At 44.8% G+C, this 26,970-nt stretch overlaps 1 protein-coding gene across 1 annotated transcript in view; it reads left to right on the top strand.

Annotated features, from left to right (window-relative positions):
* Positions 1 to 26,970, top strand: part of LOC308263639 (collagen alpha-4(VI) chain-like) — a gene marked incomplete at both ends in the record, with an annotated part of 92,593 nt that overhangs the window by 49,257 nt on the left and 16,366 nt on the right. The window contains 15 exons of the mRNA XM_080696624.1: positions 328 to 372; positions 3,668 to 3,721; positions 8,358 to 8,420; positions 8,778 to 8,843; positions 12,595 to 12,648; positions 12,759 to 12,794; positions 14,930 to 14,992; positions 17,417 to 17,479; positions 19,567 to 19,629; positions 19,759 to 19,800; positions 21,924 to 21,974; positions 22,874 to 22,909; positions 23,011 to 23,073; positions 25,334 to 25,396; positions 26,533 to 26,572. Of these exons, the coding sequence (XP_080552750.1) occupies positions 328 to 372; positions 3,668 to 3,721; positions 8,358 to 8,420; positions 8,778 to 8,843; positions 12,595 to 12,648; positions 12,759 to 12,794; positions 14,930 to 14,992; positions 17,417 to 17,479; positions 19,567 to 19,629; positions 19,759 to 19,800; positions 21,924 to 21,974; positions 22,874 to 22,909; positions 23,011 to 23,073; positions 25,334 to 25,396; positions 26,533 to 26,572 (802 nt within the window). The remainder of the gene's footprint in view (positions 1 to 327; positions 373 to 3,667; positions 3,722 to 8,357; positions 8,421 to 8,777; positions 8,844 to 12,594; positions 12,649 to 12,758; positions 12,795 to 14,929; positions 14,993 to 17,416; positions 17,480 to 19,566; positions 19,630 to 19,758; positions 19,801 to 21,923; positions 21,975 to 22,873; positions 22,910 to 23,010; positions 23,074 to 25,333; positions 25,397 to 26,532; positions 26,573 to 26,970) is intronic.

Genomic DNA, 26,970 nt, shown 5'->3' with positions numbered 1-26,970 from the left:
ACAAAGATTTCATTTCATCTTGCAAAATAATTCACTATTTTTAGTAATTCATTTAAAGAAACTTTCTTATCCATTAAAAGATCTGAGTCTTTTTCATTTCTATCCCCTCCTCCTCTTTCTTCTTTCTATTCTTTCTATTCTATTTTTCTGGAAGATTATAATCATTAATCTTTAATAATCAAATGTGGCATATAACTATTGTTTCAGAAGGTGTAGATTCTTTTGTCAAATAAAAATAAATGTTAGTGAGGAAACGAACAGCACGGGGATATCCTTGCACACCTGTCTCTCTTGCCTCTAATGTTCTGAACTGTCTTCGCCTCACAGGGAAACCGTGGTGAGGACGGCGTTGATGGCCTGGATGGGGAACAGGTACAGAAGTGTCTTGTTTAATGTTTGGCCCTCGATTTGTGTGACCTTTACACTCAGAGAGTGAGCAAAGCTTTTCCTGATAAGTTCAAAATATTTAACGTGTATATTCGGCAGTGTGTAAAGCTAACCTATGTTACTTGTTCTTATCCCTCGAATACAAGGGCCCTAAAAACTCAGCTTTGTCCATCTTATTCTTACCTATCTTATTTTTGTTAAGTCCTGCCAGTTAGACATTATTATTGTTTGATACAGTCAGCGCTGATTCAGCTTTATATTATCAAAGCCTTCCTTTCACATTGGTGTTGCCTCCAAAGGATCACGGGAGCCAGGTGTGGTGGTGCACACCTGTAATTCCAGTACTAGGGTCGGAGACAGGAGGAATGCAGGTTTGAGGCTAGCCTTGCCTCTCAGTGAGTCCCTCTGCAGATTAGCAAGACCCTGTTTTAAAAAAGTTAAATAAGCCGGGCGTGGTGGCGCACGCTTGTAATCCCCGTGCTTGGGAGGCGGAGACGGGAGGATCGCGCAGGTTCGAAGCCAGCCGCGTGCGCTGGCTTAGGAGACCCTGTTTCCAAATAAAAATGTAAAAAGAGGTCTGGGAGTGTAGCCCGGAGGTAGAAGGGCTTCCAGGAACCCCAGTACCACCAAAATAAATAAAAAAGTTAAATAAAATAGGGCTGAGGGTGTGGCTCAGAAATAGAATGTCCCTGAGTTCAATCTCTAGTATAAAACATATCAAAACACAAAGCATGAGAGAGCATGTTTATTTTGCCTAAGGTACACTTGTAGAGTTTTCTTTAGTGAAGGTCATTTAATTGCAAACTGCCTTGGCTTTTATCCGTCTGAACAGCTCTTTATTTTACTCTTTTTCTTGAAAAATAACTCACTGGGTAGACAATGGCGAGCTGATGGTTATCTTCTGTCAGTACTTTGAAAATGTACTTTCCTAGTCTTTTGGCTTTTATTGTTTTGTGTCTTTCATTATTGATGTTAAGAAGTCATCTGTCAAAATTATTTCTTTGTAAGCACTATATAAGAAATATGTACAAGGCTGCTTTAAACATTTCCCTATGTTTATTTTTTGACAGTTTCAGTATAATGTGTCTAGGTGTGGATTTCTTTTTATTTATCCTGCTTGGGACTTAGTAGGCTATCGAGAACTTGAGTATTTATGTCTTCAGTAAATTGTAGAAAATCTCTAGGAGATTATTATATTGAAATTTTTATCTTTCTAATTGTTAGTGGGCTTTCCATCACTATAATAAAATTCCTGAGATAATTAACTTATTAAGAGGAGTGGCTAATTTCAGCCCACAGTTATAGGAATACCAGTCCCTGATTGGGTAGACACATTGCTGTTATGCCTCTGGTGGGGGTGCCAGAAGGCGAGGCTGGATCGAGTGGCGGGGAAAACTGCCCTGCTCGTGTCCAGGAAGCAAAAGAAGATGAGGAGGAGGAGGGGACTGGGGCCCCATGTTTCCTTCAAGAGTATAACCCAATAACCCAAAGACTTCTCGCCAGATCCTGCCTCTTACAGGTCCAGAGCACCTCCCAGTGCTGCCCCCCTGAAGACCCAGCCTTAACACGTGGGCCTTTGGGGGGCAATCAATATCTAAAGCAAAGCACCCACTTTCTTTATTATTTCCATATGTAAATGTAATTAAAAAGTAGGTGAGACTTTCTCATTCTGCCCTCAATGTCTCTTAGCTTCTTCTCCTGTTTTCCTTTTGTTTTTCTGAGATGTATTCTGTATAATTTCTGCAGTTTCTTGTTCACTATTCTCACTTCAATTTAATATGTTACTTGTCAGTTGAAGTTTTAATTTCATGTATTATATATTTCACTTCCAGGAGGTTTTTTTTCCCATTTATTTTTTTATTTTTTGGTGGTACTTGGGTTCCTGGAAACACTTCTACCTCCGGGCTACTCTTCCAGACCTATTTTTTATACTTTAAAAAAAAAAATTTGGAAACAGGGTCTCTTAAGCCAGCACGGCTGGCTTCGAACTTGCGCAATCCTCCTGTCTCCGCCTCCCAAGCGCGGGGATTACAGGCGTGAGCCACCACGCCCGGCTTTTTTGTTTATTCTTTAAAAATTCTCTACCTGTTCTGTTTTCATAACTGTTTGTGATTATTTTTACTCACTTTCTTTTGCTTATTTTTATTTTTATTGCTGCATTTTATCTTACATCTTAATGGAGTACATGCACACAGCACCCAATTAGCCCTTCCCCAGTTCCCACCCCATCCCTCCCTCTCTTGCTTATTCTAATATGTACAGGAAAGTGCTTATGTTACATCCTGTGCATGATAACTCTACCAGCTATATTCACCCTAGGTCTGTTTTCGCTGCCAGTGGCTACTGCTGCTCCTTCGTGGCCTCTCCCTCCTGTGTGTTATGACTTTTGACGTACATTCAGTTTTGGTGGGATTCTGTGAGAGGTCACTAAGGACCTAGTGGAGGAGGTTTGCTCCTGCCGTGTTCCTAGCAGTACGCCCTCCTGAGACCAGTGAGGCACGATGTCAGTTGGAGGCTTTCCATCACATGCACACGCTGATCACAAGAAGCCCTTGCACAGCTGAGGGTTAGTGCTTCTTTGGGTCGTGCTTTCCCTTTATTTAGAACTAAGGGTTTCTATTTCTCAGGATCCTTTTCTTTCTTTTGGTACTGGGCATTGAACACGGGGCATCCTACCTCTGAGCTATGCCCCAACACTTTTTTTTGTTTTGAAACAGGGTCTTGTGAGGATGTTGAGAGTCTCACTATGTTGCTGAGGCTGGCCTTGAACCTGTGATTCTCCTGTCTCAACTTCCCAAGTACTGGAGTTATAGGCAGGCACCACCATACCCAGCTTCTTTATCATTTTTTTCTTTTTCTTCTTCTTCTTTTTTTTTTTTTTTTTTGGTGCTAGGGATGGAACCCAGGGGAATTCTACCTTCAAGCTATATCCCCAGCCATATTTTTTATTCTTTATTTGGAAACAGGGTCTCACTGAGTTACAAAGGACCTCACTGAGTAGCTGAGGCTGTCTGCAAACCCTCATCCTCCTGTCTCAGCCTCCCGAATGCTGGGATTGCAAGCGTGCCCGCCACACCCGGCTCTCATTTTCTTAATGTCTCTAAAATACATTTAGTTTATCTGGGATTTGCAATTGTCTTTCGGGTTGAGAACTGTCCAGAGCATGAAGACTTACACCATCATGGAAAAGCAGCTCCGTACTCGGCTAAAATGCTAAACTACAGGAACGAAGTTTCTGCAGTGACTGATAATGACTTTGTGTTTATTTTTATTTTCTTAGGGTAATCCTGGAGTCCCAGGGTCATCTGGAGAAAAAGGAAATTGGGGAAATCGGGTAAAGTATGATGATATTCTGTTCATATTTCTACTGAATAAACTATAATCAATCGATTAGTTACTTATTTTGTGGTATGGGGAATTGAACCCAGGGAGATTCTACTTCTGACCAACAACTCTGGCCCTATTTTAGTTTTTATTTTGGAACAAGATCTTGCTAAGTTGCTGAGGGCTCACTAAGTTGCTGAGACTAGCCTCAAAGCTGGGATCCTCCTATCTCAGCCTCTCACATACTGGGATTACATACATGCATGTGCACTTTGCCTGGCATCAACAGTTTGCTTGTAAGCTGTGGGACAGAAACATCTAAATACTAGTTCAATGCTAGATTGAGAGTTCAGGGGTGACCAGTGTTAGGTGACAGGAAGGTTTACTTAAGATCTGGCTCTGCTGATAGTGAAGTGAGCCTGTAACCCAGAGATGTGACCTTTTGTACTTTAGAAAATGACTTGTGTCATCTCTAGCTGTCTCAGTCAACATTCTCATGATATAAGCCAAAACAACTGACCACACAACTGAGAGGAAGGTTTATTTGCTTGCAGTTTTTTTTAATAGATCCCAAAGTCTCAGTCTATGTTAGGCTGGGTTACATCTGTGGAGCTCAGAGCACGGTGGCAGGAAGCAGAAAGAGGGAGAGCGTGTGGGCTCTGCTCTCACGTCATGGAGGTGGGAGGCAAAAGAGGAGCAAGCATGGGGATTCAGAGACATAAGCACAGTCCCTAAGGCCACAGCCCAGGGACCCACCTTCCCCAGCCACACCCCAGGGACCCACCTTCCCCAGCCACAGCCCAGGGACCCACCTTCCCCAGCCACACCCCAGGGACCCACCTTCTCCAGCCACACCCCAGGGGCTCACCTTCCCCAGCCACACCCCAGGGAGCCACCTTCCCCAGCCACACCCCAGAGACCCACCTTCCCCAGCCACACCCCAGGGACCCACCTTCCCCAGCCACAGCCCAGGGAGCCACCTTCCCCAGCCACAGCCCAGGGAGCCACCTTCCCCAGCCACACCCCAGGGACCCACCTTCCCCAGCCACACCCCAGGGACTCACCTTCTCCATCACACTCCAGGGACCCACCTTCCCCAGCCACACCCCAGGGACCCACCTTCTCCATTACACCCCAGGGACCCACCTTCCCCAGCCACACCCCAGCTACCCTGGTTACCACCCCGTAAACCCATTACAGTGGGTGAGATTGTTACACATGGATGAGTCCATCACACAGGGGCTCCATTGCACACTGACGAGACTGCAGCCCTCATGGCTTCATTGCATCAACTCTGAACATTAACATACGAGCTCTTCAGGGACATTTGTATCTAACCAAAACTCTGTTGAACCACATTTTTCACTAATCTCGATTACGTCCAATTGTCCTACTCATTGTTCCCTGAACGTCCCCGTGCCTGTCCACCCTGAGTCTGCTCATGCGGTCCTCCTGGAATTCTTCCCCTCTGATTCTTTAGTGCTTACCTGCATGTCACCCATTCCTTAACGCCCAGCTCCTTTCTTTCTTCTGATAGATTCCCTGACCATGTTAGTGTGTAGTGACATCTCCCATCTCTACATTCCTACAACCCACATTATTTGTACGATCTGCTGGATGGTGATTACGCACTACCTCATGCCTTAATTTTATTTATCTCTAAGGGGAGGATGATACCTGGCATTTGTACTGAGGGTTTCCCTTCCTGTCTCCCATGGCAGACATTTCTAATTGAGCATGAATTCTAATATAGCCGAAGGATCCATGTCAGCACAGCACTATGATTAGCTTCCTTTGTTTGGGAGGATTAGCTAGGAGGTGAAATTTATTTACTTATCCTTCTTTGTACTCATGGAACTAAAGTAGTGCTTTTAATCCAAAGATGCATAATTAATAGTGTGGCTTGAATTCCTGATAAATGAAACAGAGAGAGTGGGTAGACATAGCTCTTTATTATTATTTTAAAATCATTATTATTTTAGACATGGCTCTTTATTGAGGTTGAATTTCCACACAGAAGTTTGTGCATCAGATTTTCAGGAAGGTGATGGACACCGCAGTTCCTTAACACTCCAAAGCTTTGAGTTTCAAGTGAATTTAGTTAGATTCAGTAAATACCTGCCAAATGGATTCAAAGATAAACAAGTCATGCTGATTATGACCAACAGAGAGACGGTGAACCTGTGCAGGAGATAATTAATCAAGCAGCTGTTGTAAACTAGGTGTGACTTAGAATGGGGAGCAAAACAGGCCTGGCTATAACCCAGGGCTGGCCTGTAGGGGAGAGATGGACATTAGTGAACAATCACAGTGTGATGGTCATGCAAGATGACCATTAAGATAAATGTGTGGAAGAAATCCGAGCCAGCCTTTGCAACCAGGAAGGCATCTTTGAGGAAGTGGAGATGGAATGAAATTTATTTATTTATTTATTTATTTATTTATTTATTGGTGGTACTGGGGGTGGAACCCAGAGGCTTTCTACCTCCGGGCTATACTCCCAGACCCATTTTATATTTTATTTGGAAACAGGGTCTCACTAAGTTGCTGAGAGCCTCACTAAGTAGCTGAGGCTGGTTTCAAACCTGTGCAGTCCTCCTGTCTCAGGCTCCCAAGTGTGGGGATTACAAGCGTGCACCACCACGCCCGGCTTGAAATGTATTTTTTAATACTCTAGTGCATTGTAACTGCACCTCATAGTGAGGGTCAGTATGAAACAAACACACATGCACAGCCCTCCACATCCTCCTCCTCCTTCCCTCCCTGTACATGTTAGTGAAATTGATATAATACCTTCAGATTCTGCTGTACTATTATTTCTTTCTTCCTCAGTCCTCCTTTTCCCATCCCCAACTCCCTCCCCCAGTCTCCTTCCAATACTCTACTGGCCTCTTCTCACATTTTTTAAAGTTACTTACTTTCTTTCCAGATTCTGTGTAGGAGAGAAAATATACAACCCTTGATTTCCTGAGACTGGCTGATCTCACATAGCATAATATTCTCTAGTTCCAACCACTTTTCTGCTAAGGACATACCGTCATCTTCTTTATGGTTAAGTGGAATTCCACTGTGTTATAGGCAACATTTTCTTTATCCGTTCATCTGTTGATGAACACTAGGTTGGCTCCATAATTTGGTTACTGTGAATCATGCTGCTGTCAACACAGGTATGAATGTATTGTTGTAGTACTCTAACTTAAATTATTTTTTTTTTGTGGCACTGGGGATGGAACTTGGGGGCATTCTCCCTCTGAGCTACACCCCCAGCCCTATTTTTTATTCTTTATTTTGAAACAGGGTCTCCTTGAGTTGCAAAGGGCCTCACTAAGTAGCGGGGGCTGTCCATGAACCGTGGAATTCTTTTGGAAAGATCCTGAAGAGTGGCACAGCTGGGTCATGTGGTGATCCCAGTCCTAGTGTTTTGAGGGCCCTCTATACTGATCTCCACAGTGGTTGTACTAACTTAAAATCCCACCAGCGATGTCTAAGGGTTCCTGTTCCCCTGCATCCTCGCCAGCATTTGTTATTGTTTTTTTTCTCGATGATTACCATTGCAACTGGAGTTAGATGGATTCAGGGTAGATGTGATGTGCATTTCCCTAATTGCTAATGATGTTAAACATTTTCCCATGCATTTATTAGCCGATTGTTTTTCTTTGGAGAGGTGTCTATGGAATGAAATGTAAAGCACGAGTAACACTTATAGGTACTGAGGGAGGAGGGGAGAGGGCATGAGGACAGCCCTCACAGCGAGGCCCTGTGGCATCTGAGCAGGCGCTCAAGGGCGGAGAGGACCGGGCTCTCTAGGACACAGGACAGGCTTAGAGTTAGAACTCAGCATAGGAGGAGCAAGGACTCCAAGTTATCAGGAGTAGAGGATGGGACAAAAAATATAAAGTGTGGGAGGACAGTCCCGCCAAGGCCATGTGTAAGACCTTTCTGCCCTACTGAGTAATCAAAGGCTAGGGAGGTTTTGGGCAAGGGAGACACATCTTGGAAACTACAAGTTTGAGAAATTATTCTGGAAGCTCAGCTAGACCCACTCCTCAGGCTTTTTTTCCAAAAGAATCAAAGTCAGAGTACGATAGTGGTCCCTGTACGGTCAGGCTTATGGCAGCACGATTAGCCAGATGTGGGACTGAAAAAAGAGGAATGGATAAGAGAAGGAGGTATAGTCACACAACGGAATTCTACTCAGCCGCAAAGAAGACCAAACTATGTCATTTGCAGGAAAATGGATGGAACCAGGGAATATTATGTGAAGTAAAGTCAGTAGCCTCAGAGAGTTGGGGGTGAAATATTTCTCTCATACGCAGAAGCTAGAGAGAAAATAGGGAACCAGGGAGAATTCAGATGAATGAGAAGAGAGGTACCAGTAGCATTGTAGAAGGAGGCGGGGGAGGGAGGGAGAGAGGAGAGAAAGAAAGAACGAGGGAGGAAATGTTTCAGATAATGCCAGTCCATGCACGAAGGTGTCTCTACCAATCCTACCAGCGTGGATGGGGAGGGTGGCCCAGGTGGGCCGGAGGGAACACACCAAGTGCTGTGTGCAGGTGTGTTCACGTCGCTGGGAATCTCACTATGATGTTAATTACAACTCACCAATAAAAGTATGAAGGAAGTGTCACATCTTTTCTCTGTTTTAGGGCCTGACGGGACCCCCAGGACCCCCTGGAGCTCACGGAGCACCTGGGTCACAGGGAGAGCCTGTGAGTGATTCCCGGGGGGATTTCTTCTGCTTGCCGTCCAGGAACTTGAGAACAACATGTTTACCCATGGCACAAAGGCAGAGAGAAATTTATTATTCATTAGTGAGGCACCTGCTCAGCCTCTCTTTTCTGCATCGCAACAAAAGAGCTGAGAGTAAAACCCATCTAGGAGCAGGTTTGGGTTCATAGAGAGGTTGGGATTTTAATTGCACTGGGTATATGGGATTACTGAGCAGATCTGGATGATAAAAGGGTCCACTTTAGTTGTGCTTTACTTTCTTTGTAAAACTCTTCTTGAAATATCTTTTCCTTTTTTTTTCTTCGTCCATTTGAGTAATCCACCTTTTATTTTTTCAGGGGGATCCTGGTACTGATAGCTACATTCAAGGCCCTAAGGGAGAAAGAGGAAGGCGTGGGCGTCAGGTAGGATGTCCTCCGCTTGGGCTGATGGGGTAGATGCCCGCTGATGCAGAGAGCTGGGGGACGGTGGGATGCTGCTGTCCGTGGAGACAGGAGCCCTGAGTGCTCATCTTTGCTTACCCTGGTCTCCTTTATTATGGTTTTATCTCCCGGGCACATCCTCTCTCCCGCCACATTAGCTGCACTTTTACAAGGGACCTCTTTTGTCTGTGGTTTTCTCCTTACCAAAATGAAAGCATCAAACGCAGTGATTCTAAACTTTATTTACTTATTTTTGTGCCCTTACTGGTGCAGTATAGTCTCACATCACAGCGTAGTTCAGAGTGCTAGTGGTACACGTGCACACTGCATTCGGCGGGCCTTTTCCGCTCCCCCAGGATATTGTGGTGTGCATTGGCACACACACACACACACACACACACACACACACACACACACACTGTCACTGGAAGTGCCTTCCTAATTGACTCTCCCGCCCCTCTGCCCTCCCCTAGATGCCTCCCTGGCTCCACGGGGGCTTCTGTATCATCTGAAATCTTGCTCGTGTCCCGATTACTCTCCAGCTTCCGCCTGTGAAAGAAAACACCGGACCCTTCGCTTTCTGTGATTGGCTGATCTCACCTAGCACCATGTTCTTCGGGTCCTTCCATTTCCCTGCAAATGGCATTTTGACACTTTGTTTAATTTTGTTCTTCTTCATGGCCGGATAGAATTCCATACGTTTTGTGTCCCTCACTATTGCGATCCCTTCCTCTCTTGATGGACACCTAGGTTGGTTCCATGATTCGTAAAATTTGAAAGCCGCCCACCTCACAGTCATTATGCTGCTGGCTTGCAGCTGGTGCTGGGTTGAAGTGAATCAGGTCTAGCCATAATTTAAGATGAGATCTTTGTCTAGTTCTAAACACTACGGGCATCATGACAGAAGATACTGCAGAGGAAAAAGACTTGTTAACTTGACAGATGTTAATTTCTTGGAAGCCAGTTTTAGACGCCTGGACTACTTTATGATGTCAGGCTACACTGCATCAACAAATTCACATATATACAAACATATAACTCTAAAACTGATTAAACTAACCCAAGGACTTCAGTCTTCATATCTCCTCATTCCTAATCTCCAGGAATGAAGCCGTCGTAGCAGAGGACGTGCAACTAGACAGAAACCTCTACTTCAGACTCCAACTCTCCTCCCTAGATCGTGGCTCCTTATCACCCCGTTACGTAGGTCCCAAGTTAAGTTAGTCTGTAACCACACCCTTATCATGTAGCTATGTGAGAAACCCACCAGGAATCGCTGCAAGAATATCTCAGCCTGTAGTTAGTCGGGGTCTTTTTGGGTAAACCCCATTGAGAATGCTCCCTTTCATGGAATCACAGCACCTCATGAATGGCCACTCCATTGTCCATAGGGTTGAGCTAAGGAGTTGGCACAAAAGCAACTTTCAACCCACCTGGACTCCATTTTCTTCACCTGTAAGATGGTACCAGCAGGGAAGTCATCAGTTTTCACAAGTTAGCAGTTGTCATGGGAAGAAAAGGTCATGGTGGGTGTATAAACTGAGCTTGGTTCCGCAGTCTGCTCAGAGTTTGTCGCTGAGGAGGAGCTGGGGCCTCAAGACACATTTCCCGGGGTTGTGCCAATCACAGCTACAACGAGAGCCTCGTGCGCACAGCTGTCGGGGGTCCCTGTCCCCGACTAGGCGTGGGTCAACTTTGAGCATCAGACCCCTGAATTGTGTGGGCAAATAAATTGGAACCCTGTGAGGCAGTGTCATGTCATATTGAATTTCTGTTTCCCATGGTTTCTACTTCCATGCCAGGCTCAAAAAGCATGCTAATTAAATATGCTCTGAATAGACTTTGATAGGAAAAGTCACTCCTGCCTGGTATGAAGATGCTCTCGCCCAAGTGCCATTGGAAGACCGACCTCTAGGGGGCAGTCTCTCCTTGGTATTTTTTCTGAGCTTGTCCTAGGAGCAGATCCAATGTAGAAATTAGGAGGGGGAAGGTTCTCTGATTTGGTGCTCTTTCCAACCAAGATGAGGCGCTTCATTACACACCAAGTATTGGGGAAGGAGTGGAGAATCAATAGGCCAGTCAGAAGCGTTGCTTTCATAGGTCTGACTGGTGTGATTGACATTTCGGGGAAGAATAAAAGCCAAGGAAACCTTTTGGGGAGGAAAGAGGTAAATACACCAAAGGACTGCTGTTTTCTGTTTTGGGGGCTTTCTTTCTCTTTTTCTTTAATATTCATTGAATATATTATATTAATACATATAACATATAGTTATGTATTGTTATATGTAAATATATAGTATATAATAATCATCGAATACATTATACATTATATAACATATTTTATACATTATATAATATTTCATTATGTATTAATTATATATGTAAAACATATAACGTATACTATATTAGTTATATATTAATTATATATTATATAATAATATTGAATAAATTATATATTCAGTTAAATATATATAATATTCAATTAACACTAACAAATGTGTTTTGGTGATTTTAGATTTGATATGCCATTTCGGTGGTGCCACTGATGTTGCAAGGGGCAGGGCCCTTCCCCCTCCGTCCCGCCATCCTCAGTGCCAGCATTTGGTCCCTGGGCCTGGCAGCTTGGAAGGCATCTTGTCTTCACCTTTACATGAAATTCCAGGAGAAGGCTTTCTTCTCGCCAGGGCTTCCTAGAGATATCCTCTTTCTAGCTCATTAGCCAATATCCGCTTGTTCAATTCCAGGAGACACAGAGAAAGCAAGTCTCTGGCCAGAGGAAATGGGGTTGCCATATTGGCTGAGACAGGACGATCATAGATTCGAGGCCAGCCTCAGCAACTTAGTGAGACCCTGTTTCAAATTAAAGAGTTAAAAATAGGGCAGAGGTGTAGCTTGGAGGTCGAAAGCCCCTGGTTTCTATTCCCAGTACCACAAAAAAGAAAAAAAGGCAGAAAGAAAGAAAGAGAGAAAGAAAGAGTGTTCTCTGATATTTGCTTTCATTCTTCTTGGCCCCGATTTTCCTTCTTGGCCATTTCTAATCCTTGCAGAGGCCAGGATTCCCCTGCAAGGACACCGTGGCTAAAGTCACCACTAAGGCCACAGAGTTACCATCAGACCCTCTTCTTACAAACGGTCCCTCACTTACAGCGGCTTGAGGAAGCAGTGATTTGACTTTATAATGATACAAACATAATATGCATTCAACAAAAACTCATACCTCAACTCTCTTGTGTGTGTGTGTGTGCGGTACTGGGGATGGAACCCGGGGGCATTCTTCCTCCGAGCTACACCCCCAGCCCTATTTTTTATTCTTTATTTTGAAACTGGGTCTCACTGAGTTGCGGAGGGCCTCACTAAGCAGCTGAGGCTGTCCCTGCACCACGATCCTCCGGTCTCAGCCTCCCGAATGCTGGGATGACAAGCCTGCCCTGCCACGCCCGGCTTGACTTAATTTTTTAATCTGCTGTTGGTGCATTTTAGCCCCCCATCATGAGCCACAGGGGCACACGTGCACGCAGCACTTGTGGGCTTCGCCCCGGCTCCCTCTCTACTCTGTCCCCTTCTCATACATGATGTTGGGATTGCCATTGGCAATTCCACGGTATGTAGGGTGTGATTCACATTTAATAGCCGCGTGCAGCTAGGGACTTCTGTATCGGACAGTCCACATAAACATAAAGAGTTAAAGAAGCGCGTGGCCGCTGCACTGATCCTCCTATTGCTCTTGTTTTAGGGAGGGTCCAGTTCTAATGGCGCTCACGGGGCTGTCGGAGTTGCTGGCCCTCAGGTAGGTTGCCCGCCGGTGGGTGTATTTCCCCTGCCTGTGTGGGAGAGGAGGTGGGCTGGGGTCAGAACTGATTTACTACCTCTGAGATTTCTGCTCCCTTCCATTCCTAGGGGTCCCAAGGAAGACGAGGTCTGCCAGGCTCGAAGGTCAGTATTCTGTAGAGACTAGCCCTTTGTACAACCGACATGGCTGCCTGCTGAGTTCTCTCTGAAGTCCAGGCGTTGGGCCACTGGAGGTTGTATGGGGATCGATGGGACGTTACCATGGGGATTTATTTTCATGAAGAAGGGAATATTTATATGGTTCTCTGTTCCCTCTCCGACCTGCTATAATATTTCATTTAGCACGTTGAAAAGAAGCTAATGTCTTGGAGAAGGGCTTTCACTCCTGTGTAATGACTTTGCTCCGCTTAAAGAAGTGAGGCTTGCCATGGTAACCTCTGCGTAAAGGCACAGGGCCTAGCCACGGCCAGCGGAGGGTGGTGTGTCTGGTGGTGGGCTGGGGGAGAGCCCTGTGAGGAATCCTGTGTGGCTTAGTATGTATCTAGCACCAGGCGCTGCGCGAGTCTTTTGTTTGTATTATCTCCTGTAAACTTATCCGTGGAAATCTTTTATGAGGAAGAGAGGAAATACTTAGCCAAGAGAAGTGACTCATCAGAGGCCTCACCTCTGACGATGGCTGGAGACAGGAGTCCAGTCTCATGTCTGATTCCAAGGAATATGATGCTCTTTGCAATTTTTGCACAAAATGGGTATTTTCCACGGGCTTCTCTCTGATGGAGTCTCATCAGCTTGGCGTGCATTTTTATTGTATTCTCATGCTTTCGGGCTGGAGAAGCAATGACATTGACTTGTCTAGGTTTTCTATTGATTTCTTACTATGGGGAAGGAAGATTTTGTGTGTGTGTGGTCCTGGAGATAGAAGCCAGGGCCATTCTACCTCGGAGCTACACCCTTAGCCTTTTTATGTTTCTTTTGAAGCAGGCTTGCTCTAGGCTGCTGCGAATCTCACTGCATTGTTGAGACTCTTCTTGAGCTTGTGATTCTCCTATCTTAGCCTCCCAAGTACTGACTACAGATGTGTGCCACCACGCACAGCCATTACTTTCTTAATATAACAACAGCCTGAACTTTACCGTACAGAGCGCTGGATCTTCGTAAATGTCACATTATGAAACCCGCTCAGGTGATATGCAGATTAGTTCACATTTGACAATCTAGCTACCTTCCTTTCAAAACTTGGTTCTTAGTAGAAATCTGGAAATCAGCTCTTAAACAGCAGGACAGCATAATAATAATGATTCATAGACATTCCGAATAGGTCTTCAAAACCTAAGGAGCACAGAGAACTGGATCCACATATCGATTAGTTCTGAGCTTGAGGCTTTTGCTTCTGGCACATCTGTGAAGTGTCATCGATCCAGTCTGTGTGTGAAACGAGGAGGCAGAATAATCCACAAAATCGGTCTTATTCTCAATCTTGGAAAATGTATTTTTTCTGTGGAAATGAAAATATTTCTTTGGGGAAGAAGAATGGAGGAAATATCAAATGAATCATTTTAACAATTTACTCTTTGCCTAGAATGCTAGCTCAATGCTCTAATAGGAGTCGTTCTATTTATGTCTTTATTTACTTTTGTACTGGGGATCGATCCCAGGGGCATTCTGCTTCCTAGCTATACCCCCCCCCCCCCCAGTCCTATTTTACTTCTATTTTGAAACCAGATCTTGCTCAGTTTCTGAGACTGGCCTCGAACATGTGATCCTCCTGTCTCAGCCTCCCAAGTCATACAATCACACCATGCCTGCCCCCCCCCCCCATGGGGTTTTAAAGCACTGTCTATTATTTTCCCATATGCTTTGTGTTACTCTGTCCCTGGGTGTCACAGTGTTCAATGTCCTGTTTTCTTGTAGCGGATAAGGGTCCTGGATACCAGCGAGTACTGGGTCCATGTACCTGAAGGAAAGGGCTGGGCTTTCAGGAACCAGTTATTATACAAGACAGGAGTTTGGGCCATGAGAGTATTATTGTTTCCATGACTAGTTGAGACGCATGAAGGCTGTGAAAGGCGTCGAGAGTCTGGTCTTACATTTCCCCGGCCTGAGGGGGGCCCCTCGCAGTCCTTTCCAATCTCACCTTTGGGGAGGATTGTTCACAACCAGTCAAATCCGTTTTGAGACTTTCCCTGGGTCTTCTAAGTGACTCCCTGCAGGGAAGGCTCTCTTGAATGGGAGCGCTAAGGACGCCTGGTGGACTCACACAGTTGTATCCATTTTGACAGGGTGTGCTTGGAGAATCTGGTGAAGAGGGCCGTCGTGGAGAGCCTGGGTATCCAGGCCCACAGGTTGTATCAGAGAACTTGTTTTAAAGATTATAATGACTAGCATATATTAATCGTACAAAAGAATGGGCTTCATTGTTATAATTTCACACATGCATATAACTGTATTTGTCTTGGTATAGGATATTTGTTTGAAACAAACTTGATCATTTGCTAGGAATTTTAATCAGAACGGTTTCGGAAACTCTTCTTTGCTGGGGCCTCCCCAAGCAAACGGTATAGTGTGTCTGGGAGGATCAAATCCCAATAGTTAGGGTTTATTGATTTCTGTGTCCTAGGTCCTGTACTGAACGCTTGTATAACTCATTTGATCCTTAACTGTGTGGGATCGGGGGTCTTATTACCCCCATTTCACAAGGACAAGATGGAGTGAGGACGGAGGAGTTGGGGAAACTGACCATGTTGGATATCACTTAGCACGTGATGAGCTGAGACTCAGTCTCAGGCAGCCCCATCGTAAAGCCTGCCTTGATTGCCCCGCTGGAGCTGCTTACTGGAATTACTCAGACGATCTGTAATTCACAAAAATGTATTTCCTATGGCAGGAAAGCCCAGTAAAAGTATATATTGAGTACCTATTATACACAGAATGCTCTTCTAGTAGATTTGTGACATTCACACCATTATTGAGGCAAGCATCTTGTCCTCAAGGACTTCAGTCCAGTGTGTGGGTGTGTATAAATTATCCTGTAATAGCTGGACATTTGAATTTCTACCCAGTTCTTTTGGAATCCTCTGAGCATAAACCAAATCTGTCATTCTTTAAACCCTCTGGAATATGAATGAGTATGTATATATGTATATATATCTGTGTGCATATATATATCCAAGCATATATATATCCAAGTTATTTGGATATACGTATCCAAATTATTTATATACATAGACCTAAATTATTTCTGCACATTCTCAGTGGAAGAACTTTAAATCAACAAAGTTTACTCATATTGAATCATTCTCCGTAATTAAAAATCCTGTGTCAGATGATGATTTGAGAAGGTTTCTCCTGAATTTTGGTTTGAAGACAGCACTGAGGGAAGACATGGGTAATTACGGTGCCATCAGAAATTGCATTTATTTTATGATGGAAAAATAATGTCTGAGCTCAGGGGGAAACAACTAAAAGGTATCTATTTTTTTTTCATTTTCTTTTTGATCACTGGCTTCGTTCAGATTTGGACCGCCTGCGGCAGTCATGTTTCAGCTTCCCCCACTGCACCCACTTTATTGTGCCTTCAGGCAGAGAGAGGTGCAGGTCCTGCTGGGAGGTCTGAGCAAGATAATCAATGAAACCTTTTTTCAGTTCTCACCTTCCCGCTGACTGTCAATACCTGGAGTAGCAGAAAGGAAGCCATGAGCAGCGACTCTATTGGGAAGACATTTCTCAGAAAAACTGGAGAAAAATTAAAATGCCCCAAAGCAATAAGATAAATAGGTTGGAGAGAAAATGAGCAACTCCCCCGAAATGCAGTCGATGAGATGGAGCCACTTCCATGTGCCTTTGGTTCTTGATAAAAACAACAAAACACGCCCTCTCACGCTTGGCCTTGTGTGGTCAGTGAAAGGTTGCTTTTTCAAAGATCAGTAGTCTAGCGGCCCCTTGAATCCCTCTTTTGGGGCTCAAAATTCTTTAGGTGAATTAAAATACAAAATCAGTGTTCTTGAACTTGAGTGTTCGCGGGGCACGGTGGCGCACACTTGTAATCCCAGCATTTGGGAGGCTGAGACAGGAGGATCACAGTTTGTGGCCAGCCTCAGCTATTTAGTGAGGCCCTTTAAAACTCAGTGAGACTCTGTTTCAAAATAAAGAATAAAAAATAGGGCTGGGTTGTAGCTCAGAGGTAGAATGCCCCTGGGTTCCATCCCCAGTACCAAAAAAAAAAAAAAAAAAATCTTGAGTTTTCAACAGATTCAACTGGAGAGATGGCTAAATAGATCATTATTTTGAACCTCACTGTAATGCATAGTTGCAATGCACAAGTTAAAAAAAATTTTTTTTTTTGGTGGTGCCAGGGATGGAACCCAAGGGCACTGTATTTCTGAGCTACACCCCAGCCCTATTTTTTAGTCTTTTTGTATTTTGAAACAGGATCTCACTGAGTTGCGAAGGGCCTGGCTAAGTAGCTGAGGCTGTCTGCGAACTGTGATCCTCTGGTCTTCCCCTCCCAGATGCTGGTATTACAGTGTGCCACCACACCTGGCAGTTAAAATTTTTTTAAATTCCTGAGTGCTGCGGACTCACATCGCGTAGACTGGGATGTGGGGTTTGGAGTGACAGAGCTCAGGTGTAATGAAGGAGGGCAGAGGACCATGGCTCAGGCCACCTTTATTTGCATCTCCGTAGGCATCTGAGATGACTTTGTGGTTATGTGGAATATAACTGGCTCTCTGCAAATGGTCTGATTTTTAATATCGCCTTTGGACCAGGGACCAAGAGGAAGGCAAGGACCACCAGGACATTTTGGACAGAAGGGGCTACTGGGTTCTCAGGTAGGTCTGAACAATAACAGATAAGTCCAAGACAGTTGTTAATAATTAACAATGGTAGATTCGCAGCCCTGGGTGTTCTGGGTGAGCAAGAGAGAGCTGCACGGTGTGCTCTGGGATCTGCGGGCACCAGAGATCTCTAGAAGAAGGAATCTGATACAGTTGGCATCGATCACCAGCTATGTCTCCCCTCTGGGTATATTGTGGAAACATAGGAATCAGTGAGAGACAGGCTTGCACTTCAGAGGTATGTAAGACAAGCTTGGATTTATCTATAGTGTGAGACCAAATTACAGTACTGTGATAGAGTTCTAAATAACGAATCTGCTTCTCATAAAAGGAAGACTCTCAAGTCTATAGATAAGAGAACTTTGGCTCAGGGAGATGATAAAATGATTTCTCATCCAGATAAGAAGTGGCGGAACTGCCTTCCAACTTGAATTCTTTTTTCTTTAAGTCTTGAGGACTGAACCCAGGGATGCTCCACCGCCAGGCCATATCCTCAGCCCTTTTTAGTTTTTGCTTTGAGACAGGGTCTTTCTAAGTGGCCCAGGCTGGCCACTGACTTGTGATCCTCCTGTCTCAGCCTCCCAAGGACTGGAATTACAGTTGTGCACCACTGCAAACCCGACTCTTACGTGTGCCTGGTCTATTCCTCACCTAATTTCTGAGCGGTTCCTAGAAGGTGAGACAGACTGGGACAGATAACCAAAGTGGCTTCTTGAGGAAGGGCACATTTGAGATGGCCAGAGACCTGAGCAGCAGATGTGGGTCAGGAATGAGAGTCTTTCTGGAGACTCAAAATAGCAGCCACAGGATGGCCATAGCCATAGGTCTGTCTTCATTCTCTCCCTTGGTCAGGAAGAATCTAGCCCCATAATTAACTGAGTTATTTCAAATCTCACTTGAAAATATTGTCTGTTTAGAACAATAAGTTATAAGTCCAAGCTTTTGTCCTCCTGATTTTTTTGATCAGATCACATTTACCACTCTAGTGTATAGCTAATTCTTCTAAGTCTCAGGATGTGGTAGATATGACCTCTTGCAGAGTACAGCACCTCTTGCAGAGTACAGCCTAATCCTCCCTTCCAAACCCCAACCTAGAGCTTTAACGCATATACTAAGCTGGTGCACATCTGTTAATCCCAGTACTTGGGAGGCTGAGACAGGAGGATCGCAGGTTTGAGACCACCCTCAGCAACTTAGCAAGACTCTGTTTTCAAATAAAAATAAAATAGGGCTGGGGGTGTAGCTTGGTGGTAGAATGCCCCTGGTTCAATCCCCAGCACCTCAAAACAACAACGACAAAAAGAAAAAAAATTGTATATACTATACATTTTATATGTTAGAGAATAAAATTAATTGTATGAAACATTAAAAGCTAAGCTTATATCTCTAAGGTGACTCATAAGCAGATTGCCAATTCCAGACCATTTCATAGTATAGGTGTCCCTTGACTAACAATGGAACTGCATACTAGATGAATCCATCATAAGTTGGAAATATCATTAAGTCAAAAAACATCTAATAGACCTCACCTACCAAACATTTTAGCTTAGCAACACACAGCACCGTAGAGTAGTAGCCATGTGCTCTCCTGATGACACGGCTGGCTGGGAGTGTGGCTCTCTGATGCTCTCCCAGCACCACAAGACAGTGTTACACCACATATTCCTAGCCCAGGGAAAGATCAAAATTCAAAAGTTGAAGTATACCGAGCGAGGTGGGCACGCTTGTCATCCCAGCATTCGGGAGGCTGAGACCTGGAGGATCGCGGTTCGCGGACGGCCTCAGCTACTTAGTGAGGCCCTCTGCAACTCAGTGAGACCCGGTTTCAAAATAAAGAATAAAAAATAGGGCTGGGGTGTAGCTCAGAGGTAGAATGCCCCTGGGTTCCGTCCCCAGTACCACAAAACAAACAAACAAACATTGAAGTATGAGTTTTTGTTGAATGCATATTACATTTGTATCTTTATAAAGTAAAAAAACAGGCTCACTCAAGCCGCTCTAAGTCAGGACCGTTTGTAAGAAGAGAGTCTGATGGTAACTCTGTGGCCTTAGTGGTGACTTTGGCCATGGTGTCCTTGCAGGGCGATCCTGGGCCTCCAGGGCCAAATGGCCAAGAAGGGAAAGCGGGGCCAAGAGGAATGAAGGTAAATATCGGGGAACACGCTTCTTGATTACAGCTTGGGGCGCCCCTTGGGCTTTCTCATAGAAACCTCTCCTTACGTTGATCATTTCCGGCACTGGTTTCTGATGATATTGACACCCCTTTCCCTTAGAGCTGGGTAGATGGACACAGAGAAGGCGAGGTACCTAGAAAGGTGGGTCACACACTTCAGCAAATGAAGGCACATTGGCAGAGAGATACGTGCATGGATTCGCAGCAAACGCAGATTTACAGACCCACACCTAGAAAGGTGATAAAACACCCTGTGATTCATTCTGCCCAGCTGGTACCCAGACCCTTACTGTGTGTGTGAGTTATCCCTGTTTAGCCAAGCCAGAGGAGGCCTTGGACAGAGCCTTTAGACGGCAGAATGATGCCGGCAGGGCTCAAAAGGGCAACTGAGCCATCTCTAAGGAGAATGGCACAAAACTGTAAACTCAGAGGAGAAAGTTAATTTCATCTTTTCTTTTTATTATACAAGGGAGAGCTTGGTGATACAGGGGCAAGAGGCCCAGGAGGCCAACCAGGAGCAAGAGGGAAACCTGTGAGTTTAGCTTCTCTGTTTTGAACTCTTGACTGACTTTTGTATTTGTTCTTTATATATATATCATCCCCTCCTCCTCCTCTTCTTCCTCCTGCTCCCCCCCTTCTCCTCCTCATCTTCTTTTTTTCTTTCGATACTGATGATTTGATACTGGGGGCATTCTCCCTCTGAGCTACCCCCACCCAGCTCTTTATTTTAAAACAGAGTCTCACTCTGTTGCTAAGGCTGGCTTCAAGCTGTGATCTTCCTGTCTTCGCTTTTCAAGTACCGGGACTACAGGTGTGTACCATCATGCCTGGCTGGGGAATTCCGTCCCTCCCTCCTTCCCCTCTTTCCTCCCTCTTTCTGTACTGGATTGAACCCAGTGTCATTCTAGACCCCAGCCCTATTTTATTTTGAAACAAGAGCTTGCTAAGTTGTTGAGGGTCTCCCTAAGTTGCTGAAGCTGGCCTTGACCTTACCATCCTCCTGTCCCAGCCTCCCAAGTACTGGGATTGCAAGCATGTGCCACTATGCCTGGCATAGATATCTTTCTTGAAGGTGACATTTCAGGGTTGTCAGAGGGGGGCTTCTCCAGAATACAGTTTGTGTCTGGGGTTGTGATGCTGAGGCTCTGTGTGTCTTCAGCAGGGAGAACACAGAATACCAGCAAGTGGCCTTACTTACTCCCCCCCCACCCAAAGAATTCATCGCTGGCAATCTTCTTTATCTTCTTTTAATTTTTTCCTCATCTTTTAAACCTTTCTAATTAGTCCATAGGCAGGTTCTTTGTTTTCAACTTCTAAATTTCCCTCTCAGTTGCTCTACTTGGTTTAAGGGTGGTCTTTTTGCATGGAGACAAAAGCATCCACAAGGTTCTGAATTCATCCTTCATTTCCGGAAGCTCCTGATATATATAGGGATAGATGCTAAGATGCCCAGTACTGATACCAGGGTTTCCATTATTTTATCAACATGACTGCCATCACTGCCTTCAGCAATTACACCATCCCCAGCCCCAACGTCACCTCTATCACCATCTTTGTTACCACCATCATTACTTGTCACCATGACAACCATTGCTTCTACCACCATGACCACCAACACCACCACCACATCCTTTCTGCCAGCGCCATCTTTACTATCGCCAGTAGCAACAGCAGCGGCTGCATTAGCAGCAGCTACATTAGCAGTACATTCTCCCTTCCTCTTCTGGGCAACTGTACCACATAGACATTAAGAACATCCCCATGTTACAGCGGCCACTGAAGCTTAGCGAGGTGAAGCAGTTCCCCAGGGTCGGCCATGCAACCAGTATACAGCTCTGTGCACTGAACCTCCAAACTCCACTGGCTCTACTCTGACCTTTTTCTCTAAAGACTTTCTTTATCCCTGGAAATTTACCTCTTCTGGAGCCCTTTTCCTAGCATTGTGTCCTGGAGGAAATCAAGTTTAGTCCAAGGGCAACCTTGCATGACAACGTGGCTTCCTATGACCCTGGTATCATCTGATGTGTAGAATCTTATTGCAGAAGGCACTTAGAAAAACAACCTCTAAATGTCTTTCTATCTTGATCTTAAGACCTATTCCCTCCTAGTGCGAGCATTTATCCTGCAGGAAGGTGGTCTTCCAGCCTCCACCAAGCCCCTCTGCCTTCCTTCCCTCCTTGCCCTGGTGACTTAGCTAAGGGCTCTCTTTTAGCCTCACTGATTGGGCTGGGCGACTCTCCAAGTCATCCTATGTTCTTTTACTAGGGTCTTCTTGGTCCAGATGGATATGGGCGTCCAGGAAGAAAAGGAGCAAAGGTGAGTGCTATTTACAGGGTATTCTTTTTTTTTTTTCTGGTGGTACTGGGGTTCCTGGAAACCCTTCTACCTCTGGGCTACATTCCAAGACCTATTTTCATACTTTTTTTTATTTGGAAACAGGGTCTCTTAAGCCAGCGTGGCTGGCTTCGAACCTGCGCGATCCTCCTGTCTCCGCCTCCCAAGCGCGGGGATTATAAGCGTGTGCCACCACGCTCGGCTTTTTACAGAGTATTCTGACTTAAAAATATAGCTTTAAAATTTTATTTTATTTTACTAGAATATGAGTTATTTTCCAAGTGATATTTTAGGAATGTTTTCTATGGGCTGCTCACAATGTGTTGTAGCTGATAGAATTCCTTCCTTAAAAAGTAAAAGCTGGTTATTTAAAAGTCAAACTGCAGCCAGGCGTGGTGGTGCACGCTTGTGACCCCAGCATTTGGGAAGTTGAGACAGGAGGATTGTGGTTTGTGGCCAAACTCAACTATTTAGTGAGACCCTTTGTGACTCAGTGAGACCATGTTTCAAAATAAAGAATAAAAAATAGGGCTGGGGAGTGTATCTCAGAGGTAGAATGCCCCTGAGTTCCACCCCCAGCACCGCAAAAAAAGAAGAAAAAAAAAAAAAACCTAAGAGGAAATTTTCAGTATACAACGTCTCAAGGAGGGAGAACTATTTATGAACAACCATTCATCTGTTCCATGTTGAATTAGGGGCATGGGACAGGGCCACTTGAGAGCAGCCCAGAAAACAGTTCTTGATTTAGTTGTTTTTCCTGGCACCTGTTTTGAGTCTATTTCCTCAAAATTATAGCTTCTCCTATATGAATATTGAACAATGTCAACAGAACGCGTAGTCACATGACATTAAACAAGACCTTATCTCTTTTCTGCCCCTAGGGTGAACCCGGATTCCCGGGCTATCCTGGTACACAAGTAAGAAGCAGTGTTTGTGGGCCTGCAGTGGAGTTCAGCCTCTGCTTAGTGCTTGCGTCTGCTTTTCCTACATTTAGAGGTCTGCTTTTCATTTTACTAAGGGAGAAGATGGTGACCCAGGCCACCCCGGAGAGAAGGGAGCAAAGGGAACCAGGGGGAAGAGGGTAAGGACCAAAGGAACTTGTCAGGATGGATATCGCCTCCCATCACAGGGGCACGTTTCCATGGGTTAATGGGCTTGTTGGCAGGACGCCCGCTGCTCCTCAGTCAGCGCTTTCTGCGCTCCCCTTGGGCTCCCGCACTCCCCACTTCAGTCCTCTCTCATTTACCTTTGGAAGGCAGGCGTGGTTCGCCAAACCCTAGCGACAGAAAGTGCGAGGTGGGGGTTTCAGCGCTGCACTGCCGACCTGTGCAAAGCAAGTCTGCGGCACCTCTGTCTTCAGGAAGTCTAGGCATCAGTTAGAAGGGTCTTGTTTTAGCTGTAGCTCAAACACCGTTGTTTCTTTAGGCTTAACTTTCCAAGCCTTAACTTCTTTTAGCTATTTTAGGGCTGGATTCTCCAGAACACGGCTGCCATCTTGGTGGACTTTGAGAATTCTGCTTAATGGAGTCTTCCATCAAAAATGGGTTTCCTTTGGGAAAGAGACCAAATAATGTTATATGTATAAATGAACGAACCACTATGAATCTCATGAATATGTACAGTTATAATACTCCAAAGATTTTTTTTTGGTGGTACTGGGGTTCCTAGAGGCCCTTCTACCTCTAGGCTACACTCCCAGACCTATTTTATACTTTTTTATTTGGAAGCAGGGTCTCTGAAGCCAGCGAGGCTGGCTTCGAACCTGCGCGATCCTCCTGTCTCTGCTCCCAAGCGTGGGGATGACAAGTGTGCGCCACCACGCCCGGCTCCAATGATTTTTATACTCTATCGGTGCATCGTAATTATCCATCACAGCGCATGCACACAGCATTTGTTGTGTTGTCCTCTGCGCGCCTCCCTCTCCCCTTCCTTCTGTGCACATGGTAGTGAGATTGGTGCTGATACTTTCATATCTGGACATCGCATTGCTTACACTGTTCTCTTCCTCAGTCTTCCTTTCCCCCTCCTCATCTCCCTCCCAGCATCCCCTTGCACTATTCTACTGGTCTTGCTCCTCTTTTACCTGAAGTCCCCTTTGTTTCTTATTTCCTCTCCAGCTCCTACCAATGAGAGAAGACATCCGACCCTGGACCTTCTGAGCCTGGTCGATCTCACTTGGCATCACATTCTCAAGTTCCATCTATTTTCCTGCAAATGACATAGTTTTGTTCTTTTTTATGGCCAAGTAAAATCCCATTGTGCATATATCTTTTTATCTACTCACCTGTTGGTGGACACCAATGTTGGTTCTCTAATTTGGCTATTGTAAACTGTGCTGCTATAAACATGGGTATGCCCGTATCACTTTAGTACTTTAACTTTAATTCTTTGGGAAAGACACCAAGGACCGGCGTAACTGGATCATATGCTGGTTCCATTTCTAGTTCTTTGAGGACCCTCCATACCGATATCCACAGTGGTTGTGAAAATCCATTCTTCAGGTTCCATAGATCCAGTCTTGAAGAGCCACAATCATGGCTGACACTGTTTGAAGAGAGTAACCCTGTGGATAGTAGCACCTTGGCAGTGTTTAGCTGATGGATATTAGAGAGCAGGGGTCATCTTAAAAAGACATAAACTAGTGTTCAGTGCAGAAAAGAGGAAGAAGGCAGAATGTCCATTTTCCATGCACCCAGTCGTTGGCCTTTTCATCCACTGGCACTGACATAAAGAAAAACTTGATGTACGCCTAACTTGGCTTACTGCTGGTTAAGGTTGCCCTAATCAGCGAACTTATCTTTCTAGTTTTGAATGAAAAAAGACAAAGCATCCACTAAATCCAGACAAGGTGGTGTCATTTCAAATACTTGAAATGTGAGCGGGGAGCCTAGGGCCACCTTGCCCCTTTCCTGAGACCCTGAGGTCCAGAAGGTGCTGTGGGTTTTGTGTTCTTGTTCCTGATGTACAGTGCTCCATTCAGAGACCCCAAGCATTCTTCTTACGATATGACCTTGGGACTCAACTGAGTATTGAGCCATCTTTATTGTGCTTTTATTGGTGCATTATAGTTTCACATCATAATGTATTAAGTCATCTTTTAAGGTGCTGTCCTGAAGAGTTTGTTTCTGTGTGTATCACACGTGGGCAAGGCTCAGCTGGGAATGTGGGGGAGGGAGGCTGGATGGTTCCCTCTCTGTCTAGTTTCCATAGACACGGTTCATAAACTACTTGGACAAAAGCTGACTCCTTAGCCCTAGGCATATGACTGCTCCACAGCTCAAAGTGAGTCTGCTAGTTGTAATCAAGATGGAAGCTCATTCCCTTGGTTTGATCATTTTCAGGGTAGTGCTGGCTTTCCTGGACTGGCTGGAGCACCAGGTGACCAAGGCCCACCAGGAAGAATGGTAATGTATCCCCATCTTCACTTTATTTTCAATCTTTGTGTAAAATGAATAAAAATTCAATAAGAGGCATCTCTGAAGGAGAAATGAACATTTGGGATGAACAAGAGAATCTAGGGAATAGGACATATCTGCTTTAGAAGACATTAGCCTCGAATCCTTGCACAGTGTATTTATTTTTTCCTTGAATGTTGGCAAGATATTGGAGTGGCTAGAGATTTATACATCTGCCTAAATACATAAGGCGATATACATAAAACTCACCGGAGAATGGATTTATCAATGCAAATAAGATGAGCTGTAATACTCACGAAAATGCCAGAAGGAAATTCTGACAAAACATCACATTTATATAATCTTAACTACTAATGTCATAAGCCCACGTATGTTTATAAAACCCCCTTTGGTATGAAGGAAAAGACTATGACTTCGCTGTGCCCCACTCCTTGTCCTGGGGGGATGAACAGCACGGAAGCTCAGCTATGGGTTGAACCCGGTGGCCACACCGCCATTTAGGACTGACGCCAGAGGTGCAGCGAAGTCAGAGAATCAAAAACCACAGAGGGAGAAGGACTATGCCTGCTCATTTTGCAGATGAGGAAACAGAGACTGAGATAATCATAGTGACCTCCCAAGGTTACAAATGCCTCCCTTGTAGGGTCTAAAGAACAGCAAAGATCTCTGGGCCCCCAGAGTGGCTGGAGCCAGGCAGCTATACGCTGAAGGCTTCCAGGGAAGACTTGTTCAGTCTTGGAGAAAAGACAAGGTGGTGATGGACAACCCAAGAGAAGGGACTGGGGAGGGGCTGAAATCTACTTTAGCACAGTCTATGAATGGACCTGGGGTCTTCAGTGAACTTTTCCTGAGTTTGACCCCAAATTGTGGCTTGCCTTCAGAGTGATCTGGTCCTCTAGAGTCTCTATGTCCTACCTACGTAGGCTTCCTGGACTCTGAGGTCTGGGATACCCCACTTGGGCACTCTGGCTTTCCTTAAGGGGCCAGATAGAATTCCAAGGTCAGGAGCGAGGTGTCAGGTACACGTGGGGTGAGCTTTGGCAGTATCGCCTGTTCACTCTGGAGAAAAATGTGTTAGAGACCAGAATCTTGCATTTTAAGCCCAACTTTCTGCCTTTTTCCAGGGCATCAAGGGACCTAAAGGTTTGGTAGCTATGACGGTAGGTGAAGGTTTTTAATTCTAAACTTCGCTTTTTTAGACCGCAAAACTTTCCAGTTTCACAAAACATAGAGCAACTCATCTTAAAGATTCTTTAGTTTCTCTTCTTACAATTCTATTAGTACTTTGAGCGTATAGACTTTACTCTGAAATGTCATAATGGACTCAAATAAAACCAGTAGGACAGCACTTAAACCCAGCAAGGACTCTGGATATGTTTGACTAATATTAGTTGATAAAATAGGAAAGACTCGGAGGCTACTACCTATTTACAACATACCCTTCTGTGAAGCTCAAACATTGCTTCTGAAATGTTCATAAACCAGTACACAGTCTAGTGCAGGCTTTTGTGCCTCATGGCTCTACCTGAGCACAATCTAACAAGTAATGATTTTTCTGTCTA

Source organism: Muscardinus avellanarius (assembly GCF_963383645.1).
Source record: "Muscardinus avellanarius genome assembly, chromosome: 5".
NCBI classification, from domain to species: domain Eukaryota; kingdom Metazoa; phylum Chordata; class Mammalia; order Rodentia; family Gliridae; genus Muscardinus; species Muscardinus avellanarius.
The sequence above is the reverse complement of the archived record's forward strand: the minus strand, read 5'-3'. Positions and strand labels throughout refer to the sequence as shown.